Source organism: Setaria italica, chromosome I, assembly GCF_000263155.2.
Source record: "Setaria italica strain Yugu1 chromosome I, Setaria_italica_v2.0, whole genome shotgun sequence".
Taxonomy (NCBI): Eukaryota; Viridiplantae; Streptophyta; class Magnoliopsida; order Poales; family Poaceae; genus Setaria; species Setaria italica.
In genome coordinates, this window is record NC_028450.1 from 27461784 (window position 1) to 27483324 (window position 21541).

Genomic DNA, 21541 nt, shown 5'->3' on the forward strand with positions numbered 1-21541 from the left:
CGATCTCATATGAGAGGTACTTTGTTAGGCTTATAACCTATTTTACGGACTATCTTTCTCTGTTCTCACACCATAAAAGTTCTACCAAACTAATACACACATTATCCATGTTGAGCGATCAGTTACTTAGAATTATCTTGTAATTTGCAGTACGCTACTAAAGTCATTAGACATTACCAATATCAGATGGCAAACTTCGAGACAAGTGCACATGGACAGTGCAAAGTATGTTGCCAATGAATAGTCAGGATAGGTGACATTCGATGTAATACTAAAGTAGTAACTATCAAAGGCAACCCAGTACTACATGTACCGGTGAGTGTAAGCGGCAGAGGCTAGCATATGACAAGATAAAGTGGACAAAGATAAAGACTTCCCATCTGTAAGCAAAATCTGGAATTAGAAATGGAGAAAAAAGCAAACCTGTCTCCAAAGGGGAAGTGATTTGTACTCATCACCAAGATCATGTAGCCTCTGTGCACTGCATTGGAACAGACAAAGATAAGCCTGTGGATTAATACAAACAACACAGGGAAAATTCAAAGTACTAAATTAATTGAGACCATGCATGTTCCATTATGACTTCTTTATGCATTCAAAAGCTCAATGCTTCAAGGATGAAACTCAAGAATGTAACTGACAATGTTATAAGATACTCACGAGAGTGTTAAGTTGATATCATAGGAGAAGTGAAGGCCAATAGTCCTCTCTGCAGCATCCAGGAGTTCCGAGAATTCAGTTTCCATTTTTTTCTGCCAACAGCATATTTGAATGCTCAAATGGAATATTGATAGCAACAACATAACGGGTTACAAAAGAAGCAATGTCAGACCTGTTCAGCAGAAGTTGTGTTAAGTGCATTATTGCAGGGAAGAACCTTTAGTCCTGTCACTTTAAAAATTGCATGTCCCAAGTAGGATCCCACACAATCACGGTCTGTGATCACCAGAAAATATGATCCAACTGCAAGTTTGAGCACTCCTATCACACCATAAACTGTTTGAACTTTAGGGGTTGATGATCCACGTGGTGGCAACGCTTCAACCAGATTCATTGTTCCATTGGCTCGGCTAACTGACAAGTACAAGTCAGCAAGGCCATCAATTGGTTCAAATACATAGCTGTCAGGAAACTCCCAAAGTCTCAGCCTTGTATGAAGTTTAGATGAAGGGCTTGCATCATTTGTCCCACCCATGACTGGATAACCTGAAATAATTGGTGATAATGATGCTAATAAGAGCAATAATGACATGACTAGATTTTCATTTAGAGTACCAGTCAAATTTATTTAAAAACTATTATGCATACCGAGATACTTGGAACAAAGAGGTAAACATATTAAAGTGGATATACTTTTGACACTTGACCATTTCATTACATCTAAAATAAAAAAATATATAATAATGTTGAAAAGCCAGCAAACGACATACTGAACTACATGGCAATGACAAGTTGCTCGATAGCCTGCCTTTTGTTTTCTACCTTCTTCCCTTTGCTCCAAATATTTCTCCCATTTCCATACTTGCTGCTATATCTCTATCTAGTCTCTTCCCATTATCTATTCTTTTAAATGCTCTTCACCTGCCTTCACATTTTACCATACCGTGTAACATGTCCAGACTATATCTGATGGAAATGCAAAGCTAGCTATATGTTTGGAGTCGAAACTCAAAAATACTTGTGGGGATGTAATTAGCACAGAACATATTGCCAGGGAGATTATGAAACTGGAATTTATCTTAATTAAACATTAACAATAGAAATGCCAGGGCTGTAGTGGCAATCATCAGAGCAAAGGCTACTGGAACTTTGCAACACAAACAAACATGAGTATTAAGGCTCCAACCGCCATCCCCAACAGAAAAAACAAAAATAGTCGAACCTTCAGCATGGGCAACTGTAAGATGGCCACGAGCATGCGCACAGCCGAACAAGTGGCCTGTATCTGAGCAGCGAAGACGAGGTCTACCACGATTCCGATTAAATTGACGAGATCTACTGGCCTGGATCCTGCTATTAAGATGATTCGCGCGAGCCGGGCGGGCTGGAAGGACGCATCCTGAAACTAGAGCAGCACCGGTGGCCATTGGCCCATAGCCCGGATATCTCGCATCGGAGATCTCGGGCCACGAGGAATCTGAATGTTTGTGTTATCCTATACAGGTTGTTGGGAGGAGACAGATCAGGATCAGCTGAGCAGAGAATCGAGTAACAACGAATTTGTCAAAGATGCAAAGACATGCGCTGCTTGCCTTATTCAGAAAATCCGAGCTGAAATCGCGAGTTTCCGATCGATCAGGGAGATGGACAGAACTCTCGCAGATCAATTAATTTCGTAAAATTAAGCGGCGTGGCGTCCGCCCCGCGCCCCCCGCCCCCCGCCCACTGCGTTCGAAGTTGGAACCCCTCCGTCCGCGCCCCGATCTTAAACGATAGTTGCAGTCAGGTTGCAGGAGGAGCGAGCGCTTACCGCGGCAATGAGAAGCTCCTCCGCCTGCAGCTGGGTGGTTGTCCGGGATCGCTGGCCGTCGCTGGAGCGGGGCGGCGACTCTTCCTTCGAGGCGACGCGGAGTTAGAACGTGGGGCCTACAGAAGAAGAGGACATAAGAGCACCTCCAAAAGAATCTTTATCCTACCCCAAATTGTTTAGGGAGAAAAAAAATAAAAAAAAACATCCAACAGGTCCCCAAACTAGACGCTAAAACAGAGCCGCGTCCTTCCTCCCCCAATCGCCCCCTTCCTCCGCGCGCGAGGCAGGAAGCTCTGCGGCGGCGGAGGGGCGGCAGGGGGTTTTTTTTTTTGGGGGGGGGGGGGGGGGGGCGAACAAGAAGCTGTACCCAGATCCTGCCCGCGGAGGCCGCGCCCGCTGGTGGAGCCTCTCGCCGACCGTCTACACCATCGCGCGACGGTCCCTGTTCTCGGAGGCGGCGGCGGGGCGAGCGGCGGTAGGCGGGTTGCTCGTCCTCAGGCAGGTGGAAACAGGCGGATGGGAAAGTTAAAATTCCAACATTCCCTTCAATGGATTTTTAAAGGTGGGCAGTAAAACCGATTCGCAAGGGATGAAGGAAGCTTCTAGTGCGAGCAATTGAAACGAAACTAAACATGCCTGACGAATTTGGCCGGCAAGTATCAGGTGGCCAACGGGAGGTCCTTCGGCGGCGCGAGCTTCCTGCGAGCGGACGCGCCTGGCTGGCAGCCGCGCGAGCTCCCTCCGCGGGCGGCCGCGCCTGCTCCTCCCGCGGGCAGCCCTGCTCCTCCGACAGTGCCCGAGGCTCGCGTTGCCTCGATTTGGATCCACGGACGGGGAAAATGGAAAGAACAGAGGAAGAAGAAGATCGGAAAGGGAGGCTGACACGCGGATCCCACAGGGTAGGCAGATAACGCAGATAATGGTGTTACAGTAAAGCCTGTTTTGAAATATTATTTGAAATATTGAAGGTTTGTTATTAACGATTTTTTAGAAAAAAAAAATTTGAGGAGCTGGAGTTGCTCTAAGGTTGATGAGCACGATCTGCTTGTCCTCCTGCATGCGGGCCCCGCCCGGTCTGCGCACTGGCTGACTGCTCGCCTCGGAGATAAGAAGCTAGCTGGGCTGGGATGACCATAGGTACAGCGCCAGCCCAATACGAATGGAGCCGAGTCCATTGGACCCGAGAGATTGCTCTAGGCCCAACTCAGCGTTTTTCCTCGAGCTGACAGACAACGTTCCTCGAGCCGGCCGGCGGCGAGGCCAAACCCGATGGGGCGAGACGGCAGCTGGCGGCGTCGTGACGGCTGCTTGAATCTGGAGAGTCACCTTCGCAGCCTCGCGTCGGTCGGTGTGAACGCCACTCGTGACTTGAGGTGCTGAGCTGACGATCCCCGCAGTCTCGGCGGTGAACGGTCGGCGTCGGAGACACCTGCGCGCCAGCCCGGGCGGCCGACGGCTGTACCCCTAGCGAAGCATCCACCGATACACACGTCCCTCGGCCCGTGCCGGATGCTACTGTACCTGTACGCATGCGCGTCCAGGGGATCAGGCGCGGGGCACCCACAACCAGCCAAGAGCCACCTGCGCTGCGCAGGTCCATTACTCTGCTCGTCGGCCGCCAGGCTGGCTGGCTGCCTGGCATCAGGAATTCAGGACATGTCTGCGTAGTGCGTACACACAGGCACACAGCTACTCCTACACCCGGACCCCCACTGTCACTTCACGTAATCCACCGTCCGAGTCACCACGGGCCCTGCCAGGTCGGAAGAGAAGCTTCCATGGACTGGCTGGTCTGGCTGGCTGCCGCGCAGATGGCAGGCGGCGCGGCATGATGCAAGCAACCTCCAAGTGCGTGCGTGCGCGCCCACACGAGGCGACACGCGCGGGCCGCCGTACGCTGTTCAGCTTCCTGCAGGCTGCAGCCCGATAACTAACCAAACCCCTCTCCTGGCTCCTGCTGTGTCACCAGCACGGTCCCGGTCGCGATCATCTCGCTCGCCCACTCATCTCGTAGCCAGCCTTATCGTCAGAGCCGGGCAGGAGCGGCGAAAGCTAAGGCGCAGCAGCGAGCGGGTACAACAGCGGGCACAGCGCGCCGCGGGGCCGTCACGACTCGCGCGCGAGAGAGCGAGCGAGAGAGGGCGATGGAGGACGACGACGACTTCACCTTCCCCACCGTAGTCGCCGCCGCGCCTGCGCCGGCGCCGACGGAAGGGCAGCTCGGCGGGCCGCGGCCGGTGGCGCAGCTGCTCCATCATCAGCTCCCGGTTCCCGACCTCGCCGCGGCCTCCACGCTCTGGCCGTTCGCGGGCTCTCCGAAGGCGACTGCCGCGCCGCCGTCGTCACCGGCGCACGTGGCCGCGGACGAAGAGGAGGAGGCTCGGGTGTCAGGAAGCAGCAGGCGAGAGGAAAAGCAGCGCGCCGAGGCGGAGGCAGAGGCAGAGGAGGAGGAAGTGCGTCGTGCCGCCGCTGACGAGGAGAGGATGGACCTGCTGTGGGAGGGCGCCACCGCAGCGCCGGCGACGCAGCCAACGGGGAGCGGCGCCGTGCACGCAGAGCCGCCGCCGAAGCCGAAGCCGAAGCCAAATCCACGCGGCGCCTGGCACGCAGAGCCGCCGCCGAAGCCGAAGCCGAAGCCAAATCCACGCCGCGCCGCCGACTCGGACGACGACGACAAGAAGCGCGCCGCGGCCGTGGCGGACGCGGAGAGGATGGACAAGCTGTGGGAGAGCTTCAACGAGGAGCTCCTCCTCCTGCGGCGCCACGCCCGCTCCAAGTCCGCCGCCGCAGCCGGTCACCCCGCGGGCGGCCTCGGCCCGGCGGCCGACCGCTGGTACCTCTGCAACTACCCGCCGTCGGACGCCGAGTCGGAGGAGACGGCGGCGTCCTCCCCCGCGGAGCGGCGCGGGTACGGGTGCGCGCCCACGATGCTGCGGGCGTCGTCGCGCGCCGGCGGGGCGGGCCAGTTCTGCGGCGGCAGCAGCAGCAGCAGCCCACGCGGCGGCCGCGGGGCGGCGGCCGGGTGGGCGCTGCTGCTCAGGCTCTTCCGGAGGCTCTTCGCCGTCGACAAGGCGCCGGCGCCGGCGCCGTCCCGCAGCCACGGCAGCATCTACGTGCCGTGACCTACCATGATGCTCCGCCGATCCATCAAATTTGCAGAGAATTTTACGTGCGGCAATTACAGTTTCTTTTTCTTGGTCAAGAAAAAGTGAAAAACTAGCTAGGTGTGATGAGTTTAACCAAGTGCTTTGTATGTACCACTCCATGAACACAAGAGTTAGAGCTGAGTAAATATCTACAAGAGAATCAGAGACGAAGATCCTTTTGTGGGTGATTAATTGAAGGAAAGGGCCGGAAACACACTCTAGCATTACATCGCTAATTGTTCTGTCATGGTACAAAACCAAAGCAGCTACCCACTCAACAGTGGAGCATTATTGATTCGATCTGTACTAACAACAAAGAAAGTGCCTCCTTTAGTCTAATTTTGCCCCAGTGCAACAAGTAGTGTAGTGGTAGCTCAACTAAGGAGTGAGAAAGAGATGCACACTCTCAAAAGCCAAAACAAAATAAAAAAAAATTATGCCATGTGTGTCATGTAGTATGAATGATTCCCATGCACTGGAGTGGCAAAGGGGACGGAGGCGGGCGTGGGGGGGACAGCGACAGCCAACGACCGGCCTGATCGCGACGGCGGAGCTGTGCGTTTAATTCTACGGCGGCTTCACCCGCCAGCCAAAAGCTCCGCAGGCAGTGGGCCGCCGCCGGCGACAGCACACGCCGGGGCCGGCCGGGCCAGCGCGCGTGGATTAGCTAGTGGGATCTCGGCGGCCACCGATCGGGCCGGCATCGCTTTGCTGTGCGGCCAGTCAAAGTGCTGCTACATGGAGGCAGATGAAGCGATGCTGCTGCATTTGCTGCGACGACAGCCTAGCGTACGGTTTATCCACGCCGTACGTGTCGGGGGGGGGGGGGGGGGGGGGGCGGACGTACGATATACGACCAGCTGTTACGGGAGAGTTACCGTCGTTGAACTAAGAGTTACCTCTTGTGAGTGTTGAACTTAGAACTAATGTTACGGGAGACCCTAGAGTTACCGTCGTTACATGACTTGCCACCATGGTAAAATATGCTCGGTACCATATATGTGAGCATACATGCATAGAATTAACAAGTCCATGCAGCTGGTTGCACGTTTTGTAATTTGTTGAATTAACATAATATACAAGTAGTAGGTGAGGTTTATTTGTCTTTATAAGCCCCAAAGTACATCCCATGATAGTGCTACACTTATGTAGTCACACTACTGGAATTCTCCGGTATTTTCTAGAGTTTGAATTACTATGGAAAAGGATAGAAAATAACAGGACCGATTTTTTGTAGGGAAAGTTTCCTACGGATAACTTTTTTTTTGAACGGAGAACTTTGATGAGAAAAGGAACATTATCGTAGGATGTGTTGGGAAACCTTATGAGAAGTTTCTTTCCTTAAGATTTTGGTTTCTAGGGAAGTTACTGATGTGGCATTATCTATCTTACATGTAAAGGTATTTTTCCCATAACGAGGCAAGAAGCACTCAATACATATTCTTATTTGAATTCAAATGGAAAGGTATTTTTTTATATTATATGCATATCGTTTGCAATCCAAAAACAAACCAAATTAATTCCATTGCACTGAAACATGTTAAGGATCGGACTTTCTCTGGATAATTACAAAGTTCATTACAAATGATTCTTCTACATATATATATAGATACAAACCATGCAAGAACATCAAAAAATCATAAGCCTCGATCTTCTTCATCATCTGCAGCCAAGTAGTACTACAACACATCACCGCTCTGCTATGCCCGATACATCATCGCAGCGCTCGCTTGCTGGAGCCGCACATGCCGACATCAGACCCGCATGACACAACACACAAGGTCCATATTATGCATTTAACCTTAGTTGGTTTGTTTCTTGTGATGAAACCTATCGACCTGGGTTCGAGTTTCCTACTCAGCACAAGGGAGAAAAGCTTTAGTCCAGCGAAACTGATGTCTTACTCCATAATTTTATCGATGAATAATAAAAGCCATATGCAACTTCCTATTGTTCTGACCAGAGACATGCCATAGTGCTAATTGCGAGATGGTAAACTATTCCATCCCATAGGGTCACCTAATGATATGAACGAAAGGATAGCAAACAAAATTTGAGTCCCCTTCCTAACTAATGGGCACCAATAAAATGGACTCATAGACCCATAATCAGCTTAGAAAACCAAATATTGCTCACAAAATATTACTTGCAAACACTTCGTTGTGCCTATTTGGTTAATGATATGGAAAGATATTTCGTGCAAAACCATGTACGACTATCACAACGCTTTGCTGATGGTAGCATGATAGCATCATGCTGTAAAGATCATAAGATTGATATACAATACCACGACGTTGTACCAGACTATAATAATACAGTCATGATGAGCGCAGTGAAGTGGCAGTGCTCTAGTAGGGGGCACAAGCTAGCCCCCTTCCTTCAAGCAGTAAATATTAAATTTAAAGTGTGACAAATTCAAACATAGGCACACAAAGGTTTAAGATGAATGTGTGGCAAGTATGCCTGACTTGAGGTAGTTTGGACTTCACCAGCATTTTCAGGAACTCCATCACGTTGTTCCAATCAATTGTGGGACACATTTAACTTATTAGAAGAGTGAGATTTATTCTCCACTTAAGGTAGCTTCGATGGTCTTCCCAATTTTTATTGTGAAATATAGTATAAGCTCACATACACACGTTCACAGTCACACCCTTATGAATATATACATGCAACCCTACGCACATCCAAAAGACTCACATGACACATTTTGAGATTTATGAAGTCATCACAAACATATTGCTGCTAACGGGCATATCGCCTACAACTGAAAGAATAACGTCAGTTAATTTCTGAAATAAATTTAGAAAAATGTGAGTACTCATACAGAGTCGAGGACTCAAACTATAAAAAAAACCTTACGATGGTCTTCCTAACTCAGTAACTCTCCGTAGTTGGATAACCAGCCGATGACCCACCTGAGCAACATGGAACGCTTGCTCTCCTGCCTTAAATCGCGCGCTAGACCTGGTGTGCTCCTCGTCAAGAATGTGGGTGCCCCCTCCATTTTCTCTCACCTCCTTGACATGAACACATCACTACCCTTCTGGCATCAAGGATTTTTCGATCAATTGGAGGATCATCCAGCGCGGCATTTCTATCCACCAAGAGAATAATAATGTACAAGATGGAATAAGATAAGCTAAGCGTCTCCAGTTGATTTGCCTAAAAACCACAAAAAATCAGCTCCACCAGATTACTTCCATGGATTGCTACGCCTAAAATTTTTAGACTACGACCTAATTTTCTCTCTCCAAATATGAAAATATACCAATCCAACTATAGATTGGTAAAATTAACAATGTGAGCACGGGAGGGCTAACTATCTTCTCGGGACTTTTTCCGCGACGCGCTCGCCACCGCGCTTTCCCCGGACCGTGACTCCTCCAGCTGCTGGACCTTACTGCTAACCTCGCTGCCCGCAAGCCCTCACCCTATTCGGCCATTGGACCCCATTCGGAGCTCGCCAACACCCGCCCTCACCCTCTGCATCCTTGATTTTGCCTCCGCCGCCCTTGGGTGACCCGCTCTTGCCTATCCGGCCGTTGGCGTGCCACCGGCTCCCTCCCCCAGGCTTGACGACGACGCCTGCCATCCTCCATCCACTACAAGAAATCTTCCGATCTATGATGAGATGCTTTACCTGCGCATCCCTAGCCCGTCCTCCGCCCTAGCTGCTCTGCAGGGGACGAGATGGCCAACGGCGGAGGGGAAGGAGACGGTGAGAAATAGGCCTGGAAGCCATTGATTCGAGGCGTCTGCCATCGATTTGAGCCCACCTGCCACCGATGGGAGCTCTAGCGGTCGAGCCCCACCGAGGGTGAGCGCCACTACGCTGGTGGCTCCACCAGCCCAACCTTGACACGGGAAAGCTCATCTGCGAGGTTGAGCACCGCCACACAAGCAAGCTTCGTCAACCCGCCTTGGCGTAAGCGAGCGCTGCTGCACGGGCCAGCTCTGTCGGCCAATCAAAGCACAGCGGGGGAGGGAGCAGAGGGTGGCAGGAAAGTGGAGTAGAGGCCGAGAGGGTGGCACAGGGGAGAGGAAGGATTAGGAGAGAAGATGGGTCAATTTTGTAGATTGGCCCCTTAAATAAGATTCTATTCATAGATTAGTCCTTGAGAGAAATATAGGTCACCAATTTTAAGTATATTGCACGAGAAGAGCTCAACTCTTTTTTTTTGCAAAACATTCTCTCTCCTATACCTAAAACTGGACATACTCTAAGCTTGCTACTCAGATAAGCGAGTTTCTAATAAGTGTACGAAAACAAACATGTCCAATATGCAATGTTATTCTAAACGCTAAACAGTTGGTCACATACCAATTAGCTCTTTGTTCGGACTAAACAGCCAATTAAACAGGTTAAACGGTTAATAAATGGGCTAAACAGGTGATTAAACGGACACGACTAGCTATTATGGTGCTGTTTGGATCACTAGTTCATGGGCTAAACTTTAGCCCCTAAACTTTAGTCCTGCTGGGCTGTTTGGATCCATGGACTAAACTTTAGTCTTCCTTCAAACAATGATTGATTTACCCCTCATTAATGATTCCATGCACATGCACCCTGTTTACTGTCCCACGCCGTGCGCCCATGCGCCGGCCATGCATGCGCTACACAGGAACTATTTCCTGTTCCACGCCATGCATGCAGTGTCAAATATTATTACACAATTGCTCTCTTGCGACTATTTGAACTCATAGGACTCTGTTCATTCTCTTGAAATATGTCCTCCTCAACCTCCTGATGTTCTGTGTCTATTTGGTCATCTAAATTGTTGTGTTCTACAACAAAAGAAGTTGAACCATCCACAACTACACCCTCAAATATATGCTCTAGCATTGGTAGGTATTCTGGAGGCCCATGCCTTAGTTTCTTCCAATTTGGATGCCCCTGCACATGAACCGGATGAAGTTAGAAACTGAACATATGTTTTCTATTAGGAACATTCCTAAGAGTATTAAGAAATACCTCTGTTGCATCCTCCCACCATTTTAGATCAGCAGTAGGCCACCCATTTTCATCACGGCCTAAGCCGCTGTCGATGTGGAGATCTTTTATGAACTGCAGCTGTCTAATTCTATTAGCGATCTGTTTCCTATCATGCCTCAAATTGGTTGTGCAGAAGTACTTTTCTATGATGAGCTTGTACCCTCTTGCTATCACAGTTCCTTTGATGTAGTTACCCAATTGAATTTGATCAATGAGCAATTGACACAGCAATTTGTTATTGTACTCTGATGACCAACTTCCTCTGTCATTTTATTCTAGCATATGCATCACAAGAATACGCATGTAATTTTACTCTAACAACAACAGTCGATTCACAGACTTGTCTGAGATCAAAGGACACTCGGCTCATACCTGATAGATTTGGAAAATCTCTTCGACAGCATTGTCGTTAGCATCATCGTCGTCGTCGCTGCGCCGTCCACCACCTCGTGAACCATGGACGGAGCCCGACCCCGGATAAGGGCGCACCTCGCCGGAGAAGACGTCGAAGCCGCCGGTGGAGGAGTACGGATCCACTGCTCGAAGAAGTCCCTAGTGACGTCGTCACCGTACCCGTCCATCGACGGCACGCGGATGTGGACCAGGTGGCTTGGAGGCAGCGGAGGTGCTCGGGCCACAGTGCCGGCGACGGAGGAGATCGCAGGCAAAAGGGGCGGTGCCGGAGGAGCACGGGCTAGAGGTGCGACGAGAGGGGCGGAGGCGGAGGAGATCGGGCGAGAGGGTGGCGGTGGAGGAGCTTGGGTGAGAGGGGCGGTGGCGGAGGAGATCGGGCGAGAGGGACGACGGCGGCGTTGTGGGTGCATGGGAGGGGCAGGGTGCGGGCGCGTGAGTGGATAGGGTACCGCGCTGGGGTGGAGGGGGTACGGTGCATCCAACACCCGCCCCAGGGAGTTTTAGCCTAGTTTAGGACCTTTTTGGGAGAAAAAAATTTTAGCTCATATTTTAGCTCTTTGCTTCATTTAGCCCACCTGTTTGGATCCCAAGAGTAAAAAATAAATTAAAAGTGCAGAACTAAACGCCTGTGCAGGCGAATACTGCCAATACGATAGAGCCAACATCTGATCTGCTTGCATGGTTTTGTGTGCACATGCATCAATCGCCCAGCATGCGTTTTCCCCGTGCTTCTCTCGTGAAAATAATTAAAATAATCTAACAACGTATTTAAAAGTTCCAAAAGGTTGAAACATGGCACATCCGTAGTTCATATCTTGACGTATTTTGCTCTCGAGGCTCAGGACTCGTTCCAGTTTATTTATAGAATAATAACAAAATTTGAAGTGAAAATATGCACTAGAATACTATACTGTCATCTAGTGCACATTATATTGATCTAGTGCACATTCGTTCTTTTTTTTCATTTTCTGAATTAAACTACGGAGAATTTGAACCTTGACATTTGCAGCAAAGTATATTATTATCACATGAACTATGATGTGCAAAATTTCAACTTTTTTGAAACCCAAAAGTATGCTTTTAGATGAATATTTTTCACCATTTTCATTCGTCTGCACCCATTTTCACCAGAGATGCTCCCTGCGTTTTCCATAAACACCCATTTTCATGCGAATGGTTCTTTTACACAGATTTTGCTAAGATATTGACCATGAATATACCAGGTATTATTAGGTTTCTTTTAAAGAAAATATTCACAAATCTTTTTAACATAGTAGAGAAGGACAGGTTTCTTTTAAAATCTTGTCCGGAGCAGTTCTGTTTTAAAATTATGTTAAGATTTTTCACCTGCGTATCATATAACCCATTTTGTGAAGATATTTGGTCCGTGCAAAAGAAAAGACTGGTTGAGTTGTCCTTTAGGCCAAAATGTCACGGGCGTCTCCATGTCCTGCTTGTCAAGAACTCAAGATACGAGCAAGGGGTGGACCTGAGCATCTCATTTACATAGGTGAACTGAGCGTTTATTTCCCGCCTTCCCAGGCGTGTTCAGAGGCACATCATGCCATACTGACCAGAGGAGTCAAACACGATACAAGTGTAGCTGAGACCCCTTTACTGGTCCAGCGAAATGTAGTATCGGTATTTTCTTAACAAACGAACTCACGCGTAGAATTTCTAATGAATTTTGAGTTTGATCACAGAGGCAGACTTTAAATGTCAATCTGACTACATAAATCAGACTTCGATGTAATGTGCTGATGCTACAACAACAAAATTTTAGCAAAAGATACAAAAGGCCAGTGAGTAGATCTTGTTGTCCTGCAAGCCTGAAAACTTGAAGACAGAATTACTGAACTGTGTCCTGAAACTGTCTAGTGTGGCTTGTTACTTAAGACGCCTGCTCAAACTTTGAATGGCAACAAGTATTCTATGCTCATCGGTCTCCTACAAAACCATATGCATTTTAATTTTTAGGCTTCGAATAATCATGTGCCGATCAAAGAACAGCGAAATGCGGGGGCTTTTCGTCGAGACATAGGATCTCGATCTATACTCACCTTGATCACAGTTCATCTTTAACAGACTCTGATGAAGGTTCTTGCTCCTTCATGGCATCATTCTCAGCTGCATCATCCTCTACAGCAGCTTCACCAGGTTTGGAGCCCTTGTTCTTCTTGATGAAATCGATGATCTCCTCAGCAGTTCTTCCACGTTCATATGATAGGAGGTTTCCAGCAGATGAGTAGAAATACATGGTTGGGTAGCCCTCGACTGCGAAATCTGGTGGTATGTCATTGGTGGTAGCATCCTGCAAAGCCAAAAGGAATTGCGGTGGATGAACATACTTTTTTTTGCTAAACGAAACATTGTGTTAACCTGGGACTTGGACACGGCACGAATTCAACATATGCCCGAATGGTCCTGTGACGTTCAGCAGTTTTGTCTAAGATTCTGGACGCTAATGAAATATAAGCATTATAATTCACTTGACTTCATTTTCAATCATATATCCTCTTATAATTTATTAGCACTGAGATTCTTATTATCCTACAACCGCCTGGCAGGAATGGTTGCAGAAGATGCACTATATAAAGTATGCATAAAAGCATGTTGATCGTGAAGATATCAAATGGGAAGTGAAGCAATGAAGAAAAATGATTCAATCAGGATCCTATTGTACATTACCATCTTTGCAATGATCACATCTTCATCATTCTGCAACGAAATTGCAACTTCGTCCAAGATTGGGGCCAGCTTCTGGCAATGGCCACACCACGGTGCATAAATCTCAAGAAGCACTACGACAAATATCAGTTATTCATAACCAACTCATGAATTCTTAAAATTGAAATGGCAACAAAATAAGCATCAAGCATCTAGTAAAAGACTTTATATGTAAATCAAAACTTAAGCAACAAATCATAGTGTAAAGAACAAACCATTTTTGCCAGAGTTGAAAACCACATCATTAAGATTATCGGCGACAACAACCTTAACAGGTTGGTCGTTGACCACTGGAATAGGATCTGACTTAACATGTGGTAATAAGGTGCCATCCTACATGAACAAAACCCAAAGTCAGGCTAAGATAAACTGCAAATAGGTTGATGGAGATTGACTTCAGGCTGATACAAGAGAACTCAAAATGAATGTGAACATTGTAAACTGCAGATAAGGGATGTGGTACAAATGGCAAGCAGGTCTCTTACTGTGTAATCTTTCAACCAAGGTAAGATTTGATCAGGCTCCACAGTTGGTTTGATAAATTTTGCAGTGGATTCTTGTATGAAGAAGAGGGGCACTTCACTTTCTTTGAGCCCAAAATACTGCAGGGTTTGCACCAGAGAGTGATAAGAACTACAAAGTCAAAACTCAAAAAGGGCAAAATAGCTCAAGTTTCTGAAGACCTGGAAAGCACCCTGTGCGTCAGTAACATCACCGATCAGAAAACTTATGTTCTTCACACCATATTGCTTTGCAGCTTCATAAAACTGACTCTTAAAGGCATCAATCCTGTCATCATCGAAGCTCAGGAAAAGCATTGCCTGTTTGACAAGATACAGAGGGCAGTTCATGAGACAATTGAAATACAAGGGAAGGAATGAATGTGCTAATATGTAGAACTGCAGAAGCACACTAAAACATGATAGGTCCTAGAAGTAACAGATACCATATATTTTACAAGTACAGAGACCATCAAGACCCAAATAACATGTTAAAGGACCAAATCTGGATAGACAGGGCAAACAGTCAAGAAAGAGCCATGTTGTGTAATGCTGTGTGACATAAAAGTGGGATTGCTTTTGTGAAGAATTAACTTACTTTGGTACCATCATTCTCAAAGTATTTGAGGAGATATTTGTGGTTAGTTGGATTAGTGTCAAAGTTAACTACAGTTGGGAAACCAGAAACTTCGATAAACTTTTGTAGCGCATCTTTGTCAAAATCCTGCAAATAAGAAAAAGGGATCATGTGTTAGCAGAAGACAAAATACCATAGCCTTTTCCAAATAAATCAGCATCTGATGCACACAGGCCCTGATCATTGCACAGAGTCGTAAATTTTTAACAGTAACCACCAATGTATCAAACTTGCAGCATCAAACTATACCTGGGAATCAGCAAAGAGGTCATCGAATGGTTTAAAAAGCCGAACAACAGGCCCTTTGACAGCCTTGTCACCTTGCGGAAGAATACTGGCATCCAATGTGTGGAGGAAGTCATAGTCATTTCTCATTTTCTCTGCCACGGCCATGAAATTCTCGTACTCACTACCACCAAACGCAGGGAAAACTCCAACCTGAAACATATTTCAGGGCATTCATAAATTCCAAATTCCCTCCTGAGACAGCACCTGTTGCATATTGCAGAACAGCAGCAGTACTTGTACTTACAATGGCCACACCCTTGTCACCGATCAGTTTTGTGGCATCCTCCACCGACTTGATCTCGACAGACGCTGGGCCGACCTGTTTCTTCAGGTACTCCACTATGCCATCCGCGTCCCTGGGGCCATTGTACTCCCGCACACTGTCCCCTTGGTTCCTCAAGATCATGATGGTGGGGAACCCCTGCACGTCGTACTTGCCGCTGAGATCCTTGTTCTTCTTGTTCGCGTCAACCTTGGCAAGCACGATTGGTGGGTCATGTTTGCTCAGGATGGACGCGGCCTTCTCGTACTGCAACATGACACGAGCAAGTTCGTTCGTGAACAACACGAGTGTTACAATCTGCTGAAGAACTGCAATCATGGTCCAGGAGTATTACAGAGGATTTATTGTGGTAAAGAAAGAATTACCTCTGGAGCTAGTTGCTTGCAATGGCCACACCTGTAGGTAACAGAGATCGACGGTCACCACACCACCAGGCAATAAGTTGAAACTTTTGAGGTCAACGCAAGGCCAAATTGGAGTAAATGCAATGTGTGAAGCTACGCGTTTAGCTTAAGCTGAACAGCAAGGCTTTTCTCAAGCATTTCCGACGCAGCGGAGGTGAGCGAGAGGGATTAGTACCAGGGGGCGTAGAACTCGACGACGACGAACTGGTGCTCCGCCACCACCTCCGAGAAGTTGCCGGCGTCCAGCGTCAGCACCGCCTCCTCCTCCGCGCGGGCTGTCGACGACGACAGCAGCAGCAGCAGCAGCGCCGCGAGGAAGGCGAAGGGGAGTCGCAAGGAGGTCGCCATTGCTGCGACTGTTTGGTGTAGAGGCAACCCGAGACGAGATCGTCTCGAGGTCGACGAGGAGGTCGGCATTTAATGAGGGGCGGGGTCGAACTCAGAAACGCGGGCTCGTGCCGGCGAGTGGAGTGGAGCTGCGGGAATGTGGCTTCCCGGACGGTCATGTCCATGACTCCACGTGGATTCTTGACCTTTTTTCCATTTTAGAAGCTGGCTGTGGTCTGTGGATTAGCTGAGCTGACATGTTCTACTGACACCATAGCTATTCAAGTTGTTAAGCACTTGCTGAAGAATCTGAGATCGGATCAGGACAAACTAAACAACTACCTTACCCCCTCCGTTCCAATTCCCTTACCCCCTCCGTTCCAATGGTAAGTCGCTTTGTCTTTTTTAGATCCATAAATATTTGTAGAGCTATTCAAATTGTTAGCGCTTGCTGAAGAATTTGAGATTGGATCAGGACAAACTAAACAACTTAAAAGATAATGAGGTTAACTATGATTGCCTATCTCGGCTAATCATAGGTTGCATGTTATATATAGAAGCAATGTTACAGATATAGGTGGTTAAGCTAGACTCTCGTGTTGGAAATTACAAGGACTCTATATTTAACTATCCTATCTATGAGAGTCACAACCGAACCAGCCTATGTATGTCTTGTGTACAAATCTATTTTTAGCTTATCTCTAAATATATCTCTAACACCCCCTCTCAATCGAAACTTTCAGCCACTCGAAAGATTGAGATTGTGTATAAACTCATTGAACTTAGCAACCGGCAACGCCTTTGTGAAACCATCAGCTACCTGATCTTTCGTGGAGATGAGTCGAACCTGCAATTGTTTCTTGAGTACTCTTTCTCTGACAAAGTGAAAATCAATCTCTATATGTTTTGCTCTGGCATGAAACACTGGATTGGCAGACAAATAGGTTGCACCCAAGTTATCACACCATAGAATTGATGTGCGACTCATCTTGACACCGAGTTCAGCTAGCAATTGCTCGAGCCAAATGATTTCTGCTGTTGCATTTGCCATGGCTTTATACTCTGCTTCAGTACTTGATCGAGAGACTGTGGGCTGTTTTCTGGCACTCCATGAGATCAAATTAGTACCAAAGAATACAGCAAACCCGCCTGTAGAACGTCTGTCATCCACATCACCTGCCCAGTCGGCATCTGAAAAGGCACTGAGAAAAGGAAGTATTGTTTTCTGAATGTGCAAACCTAAGTTGATCGTATGCTTTATGTATCTTATTATCCTTTTGACCGTTGCCCAGTGCGTAGACGTTGGAGCGTGTAGAAATTGACAGACTCGATTTACAGCATATGATAAATCAGGTCGGGTGAGTGTAAGATATTGGAGAGCACCCACAATACTTCTGTAGCGAGTACTATCTTCGGAACTCAAGGGTGTACCTTCGTAACTTGATAATTTTTCTGAAGCCGACAATGGAGTAGTGCATGGTTTGCAACCGACCATGCCAACCCGTGTTAATAAGTCTTGTGCATATTTTCCTTGAGAAAGTGTTATACCCGCATTTTCTTCCTTGACTTCAATACCCAGAAAATAATGTAGCTTTCCAAGATCTTTCAAGGCAAAATCTTCACGAAGATCAGCGAGTAGAGCTGTCACAGCTTCAGGTGCATTACTTGTGACAATGATGTCATCAACATAAATAAGCATATAAATTATTTTGTCACCTTTATTATAAATAAATAAGGATGTATCTGATTTAGAGAACACAAAACCCAGGGAAATCAATTTGTTACTTAACCTGGAGTACCAAGCTCTGGGTGCCTGTTTAAGCCCATAGATAGCTTTGTCCAACTTGCATACATAATGAGGAGTTTCAGCGCTTTCAAATCCCGGTGGTTGTTTCATATACACTTCCTCTTCCAGAACGCCATGAAGAAACGCATTCTGTACATCCAACTGTTTTAGGCACCAACCCCTGGAGACTGCAATAGAAAGTACCAGTCGTACAGTGGCTATTTTGACAACTGGACTAAAAGTATCTTCATAGTCAATGCCATATCGCTGCTTGAAGCCTTTCGCTACCAAACGAGCCTTATATCTATCAAGGCTCCCATCAGCTTTCCTTTTAATTTTGTACACCCACTTGCAGTCGATTATATTCTGCCCAGACTTGCTTGGCACTAGACGCCATGTTTGGTTTTTCTTGAGTGCATCAAATTCAGCTTCCATAGCTTGCCTCCACTTGGAATTGGCTAATGCTTCTTGAACTGAATTGGGTTCCCCTGTTGCACTGAAGAAACTGTATCGGATCATACCATCATACATGCGCTTAGGTTTCACAATCCCGCTCTGGAGTCGAGTCTGGTGACGTTGTGGTTCTGGATTTTCGTTGCCCGTGTCAGGTACATGCGGGGCGGAGGCGAGTGGAGATCCTGATGGAGATTCGCCCTCATGTGTGGGTGCTGATTGCATTACTCCCGTCCTGGGCGCCGTGTCCAAATCAGCTTCGAGGGGAGTACTCGGACTGTCGATCGAATCTGCCTGGGATCGATTGCCCAGATCTTCGGTTACAGGAGGCAGCGATGTATCTGGAAATAGGTGAATGCCGGGAATACCACCTGTACTTGGGACGCCATTTTCTTTCTGTAACACACTAGGATCACCAGGCACATTAGTAGGATTAGTAATGTTAGAATCATAGCAATCGTCATCCCCTGGATTACGGAGAGAAGAAGGAAGGAGGACAATTTCACTTCGAAGGAGAGCGCCAGAATTTGGATGAAGGGTGGCAAAAGGGAAAACAGCTTCATCAAAAACGACATCGCGTGATATGTAGATACGACCAGTGGAGATGTCGAGGCACTTAAAGCCTTTGTGCATAGAACTATAGCCAAGAAACGCACACTGCGTAGAGCGAAAAGATAATTTGCGTGAATTGTAAGGTCGAAGGTTGGGCCAACAAGCACAACCAAACACGCGTAGGTTATTGTAGTCAGGCATCTCACCAAGAAGCCGAGTAGCAGGCACCTCAAACTGAATTACTTTGCTGGGAAGAAGATTGATGAGATGTGTGGCAGTGAGGAAGGCCTGGTCCCAAAATTTTAAGGGCATGGAGGCGTTTGCAAGAAGGGCAAGCCCGACCTCTACTATGTGACGGTGCTTGCGCTCGGCAGCTCCGTTTTGTTGGTGAGCATGAGGACAAGAGACACGGTGACTAATACCAATTTTCTGAAGGAAGGAATTTAACTTCTCATATTCTCCACCCCAATCGGATTGAATACATAAAATTTTTCGGGAAAGTTTGCGTTCTATGAAATTTTGGAAGTCTTGAAAAACTCTAAACACATCAGATTTGTGTCGAAGGAGATAGATCCAGGTGTATTTGGAGTAGTCATCAATAAAGCTAACATAGTAGTTGTGGCGTCCAACAGAGGTCGGTGCAGGTCCCCACACATCAGAATAAATTAACTCAAGAGGAGCACTTGAGATTTTATTAGACACAGGATACGGAAGCTGACGGCTCTTGGCCCGCTGACATGAATCACAGACTGACTCCACACTTTTATTACTAGTGCAAGGTAAACTATTTGAGCTAATGACCTTCTGAACTATCGGAATAGCAGGATGACCAAGGCGGCTATGCCATAGGGATGTGGATGGCGTATGAGCAGCAAGGGCTTCTGGATTCGGCCTCTGTCCTCTAGAAGATGCACTGGATGAAAGCGGATAGAGACCGCCTCGACACCTACCGTGGTACAGGATCTTTTTCGTGTCCTTGTCCTTGATAACAAAAAAATCCGAGTGAAATTCAAGATAGGCGTTATTGTCTTTAGCTATTTTATGAACCGAAGCAAGGCTTTTTGTTGCAGAGGGAACATGAAGAATATTGTTAAGAAAAAGATTGCTGGTAGGGGTATGAACAATTGTATGACCAACATTGCTAATTTGCATACCTGTGCCACTGGCAGTGTAGACTTGATCATGCCCACTGTAACAATCTCGAACTGTGAGCTTCTCCAATTCACCAGTCACATGATTTGTAGCCCCACTGTCAGCATACCAATTTGTGTCCACACCATAGGCTTCGGAGGGTCGCCCATGGTATTGCTCATCTTCGTCATAGCGAAAGTAGCACTGCTTGGCTTCATGGTTTGTTTTCTTGCAGATTTGACACGGCGTCTTCCTGTTGCTTTGCTGGTTGCTGCCTTGGTTGTTGGAGAAGTTTTGGTTATTGTTGTTCGATGCCGGAAACCTTCGATTTGATCTGCCGCCACTATGGCGACTCCCAGAGCGTCCACGGTTTCCACGACCTCGAGATGCCACATTTGCCGAGGATTGATGCTGCTCAGTTCCTTGATACATCTCGAGTCGGAGATCATACTCCATTAGAAGCGAGTAGAGCTCAGAAAGAGAAAGATCCCCTGATCGGCCCATCATAGAAGAAACAAACGGGTGATAATCAAAATCTAAACCATTGAGTATATGAGCAACAACCTCGTCATCATTGACGGTGACGCCGGCTGAAGCAAGTTCATCCTTGATATTCTGCATCTTGTTGAAATAGGCCGCCGTCGTCAGGCTTCCCTTCTTGGCAGTGGCCAATTGCATGCGTAGGTTTGTAACCCGCGCTCTTGATTGAGCTGCAAACATGACTCCTAGTGCCTTCCATGCTTCAGCGGAAGTCGTTGCAGTCGCAATCCCAGCGAGGACCTCCTTGGAGACCGAGTTCACCAGGTAACTGAGTAGTTGTTGATCTTTTTCCACCCATGAGTCATGCTCTGGGTTGGGGATTTGCTTCTTCTTGCCGTCGACATCAGCTTCTATTACTGGTCGCGGTTCAGAAATAGTTCCGTCCAAGATGCCGAGCACCTTGGCGCCACGAACAGCCGGCAGGAACTGTGCTTTCCACAAGACGAAATTGTCCCGCGTAAGTTTGTCCGACACCGGGTGTCCAAAGTGCGAGGAGGGATGCGACGAGGAGGAGGACGCCATCTGTGCGTCGCGAAGATTTCCTTCGTCGCGACCTTTCCCTCACAGCGAGTTTTGTCGTAGATGTGTTTGATGGATGTATTAGGAAGAGGAGGCTCTGAGACCATAAAAGATAATGAGGTTAACTATGATTGCCTATCTCGGCTAATCATAGGTTGCATGTTATATATAGAAGCAATGTTACAGATATAGGTGGTTAAGCTAGACTCTCGTGTTGGAAATTACAAGGACTCTATATTTAACTATCCTATCTATGAGAGTCACAACCGAACCAGCCTATGTATGTCTTGTGTACAAATCTATTTTTAGCTTATCTCTAAATATATCTCTAACACAACTAACTTGTACCCCTCTAAATTGTAAGTCGT

General features: G+C 47.3%; 4 protein-coding genes across 6 annotated transcripts in view; 1 reads left to right on the top strand and 3 right to left on the bottom strand.

The window, feature by feature from the left end:
• Positions 1–3349, bottom strand: part of LOC101778433 (phosphoinositide phosphatase SAC7) — a 15654-nt gene extending 12305 nt beyond the window's left edge. The window contains exons 1-5 of one of the 3 annotated variants that reach the window (XM_004952759.4): positions 3107–3349; positions 2471–2586; positions 833–1206; positions 661–752; positions 424–481 (exon numbers count right to left, since the gene is read on the bottom strand). In XM_004952759.4, the coding sequence (XP_004952816.1) occupies positions 424–481; positions 661–752; positions 833–1195 (513 nt within the window). In that variant the 5' untranslated portion in view covers positions 1196–1206; positions 2471–2586; positions 3107–3349. Of the gene's footprint in view, positions 1–423; positions 482–660; positions 753–832; positions 1207–1882; positions 2156–2252; positions 2384–2470; positions 2587–3106 lie in introns of those variants that run through there. The other 2 variants (XM_012848552.3, XM_022827708.1) reach the window with 2 other exon arrangements.
• An 843-nt stretch (positions 3350–4192) lies between these two features.
• LOC101778037 (skin secretory protein xP2) lies at positions 4193–5911 on the top strand. The gene has a single exon (XM_004952757.4). The coding sequence runs from the start codon at positions 4615–4617 to the stop codon at positions 5590–5592; it is 978 nt and encodes a 325-aa protein (XP_004952814.1). The 5' UTR covers positions 4193–4614; the 3' UTR covers positions 5593–5911.
• Positions 5912–12624: 6713 nt separating this feature from the next.
• On the bottom strand, positions 12625–16321 carry LOC101777615 (protein disulfide isomerase-like 1-2). The gene is made up of 11 exons (XM_004952756.3): positions 16041–16321; positions 15827–15857; positions 15423–15707; positions 15140–15328; positions 14852–14977; positions 14437–14574; positions 14239–14355; positions 13969–14086; positions 13715–13827; positions 13087–13337; positions 12625–12973 (listed from the first exon to the last, which is right to left on the bottom strand). Exons 1-10 carry the CDS (start codon positions 16280–16282, stop codon positions 13092–13094), a joined length of 1605 nt encoding a protein of 534 aa, XP_004952813.2. The 5' UTR covers positions 16283–16321; the 3' UTR covers positions 12625–12973; positions 13087–13091.
• A 3376-nt stretch (positions 16322–19697) lies between these two features.
• On the bottom strand, positions 19698–21176 carry LOC111257932. The gene is made up of 2 exons (XM_022828469.1): positions 20138–21176; positions 19698–19964 (listed from the first exon to the last, which is right to left on the bottom strand). The coding sequence occupies exons 1-2, from the start codon at positions 21174–21176 to the stop codon at positions 19930–19932; spliced, it is 1074 nt and encodes a 357-aa protein (XP_022684204.1). The 3' UTR covers positions 19698–19929.
• Positions 21177–21541: the final 365 nt, after the last annotated feature.

Excerpts from the sequence above, each read along its gene's own strand:
- LOC101777615 (XM_004952756.3), bottom strand. The coding sequence starts at position 16,282 with ATGCCGACCTCCTCGTCGACCTCGAGACGATCTCGTCTCGGGTTGCCT. Across the intron at positions 14,356-14,436 it reads ACGCACAGGGTGCTTTCCAG|TATTTTGGGCTCAAAGAAAG; the intron begins GTCTTCAGAAAC and ends CAAACCCTGCAG. Across the intron at positions 13,338-13,714 it reads ATGTGATCATTGCAAAGATG|GATGCTACCACCAATGACAT; the intron begins GTAATGTACAAT and ends TTGGCTTTGCAG.
- LOC101778037 (XM_004952757.4), top strand. The coding sequence starts at position 4,615 with ATGGAGGACGACGACGACTTCACCTTCCCCACCGTAGTCGCCGCCGCG.
- LOC111257932 (XM_022828469.1), bottom strand. The coding sequence starts at position 21,176 with ATGGCGTCCTCCTCCTCGTCGCATCCCTCCTCGCACTTTGGACACCCG. Across the intron at positions 19,965-20,137 it reads CTACACTGCCAGTGGCACAG|GACAAGGACACGAAAAAGAT; the intron begins GTATGCAAATTA and ends TTTGTTATCAAG.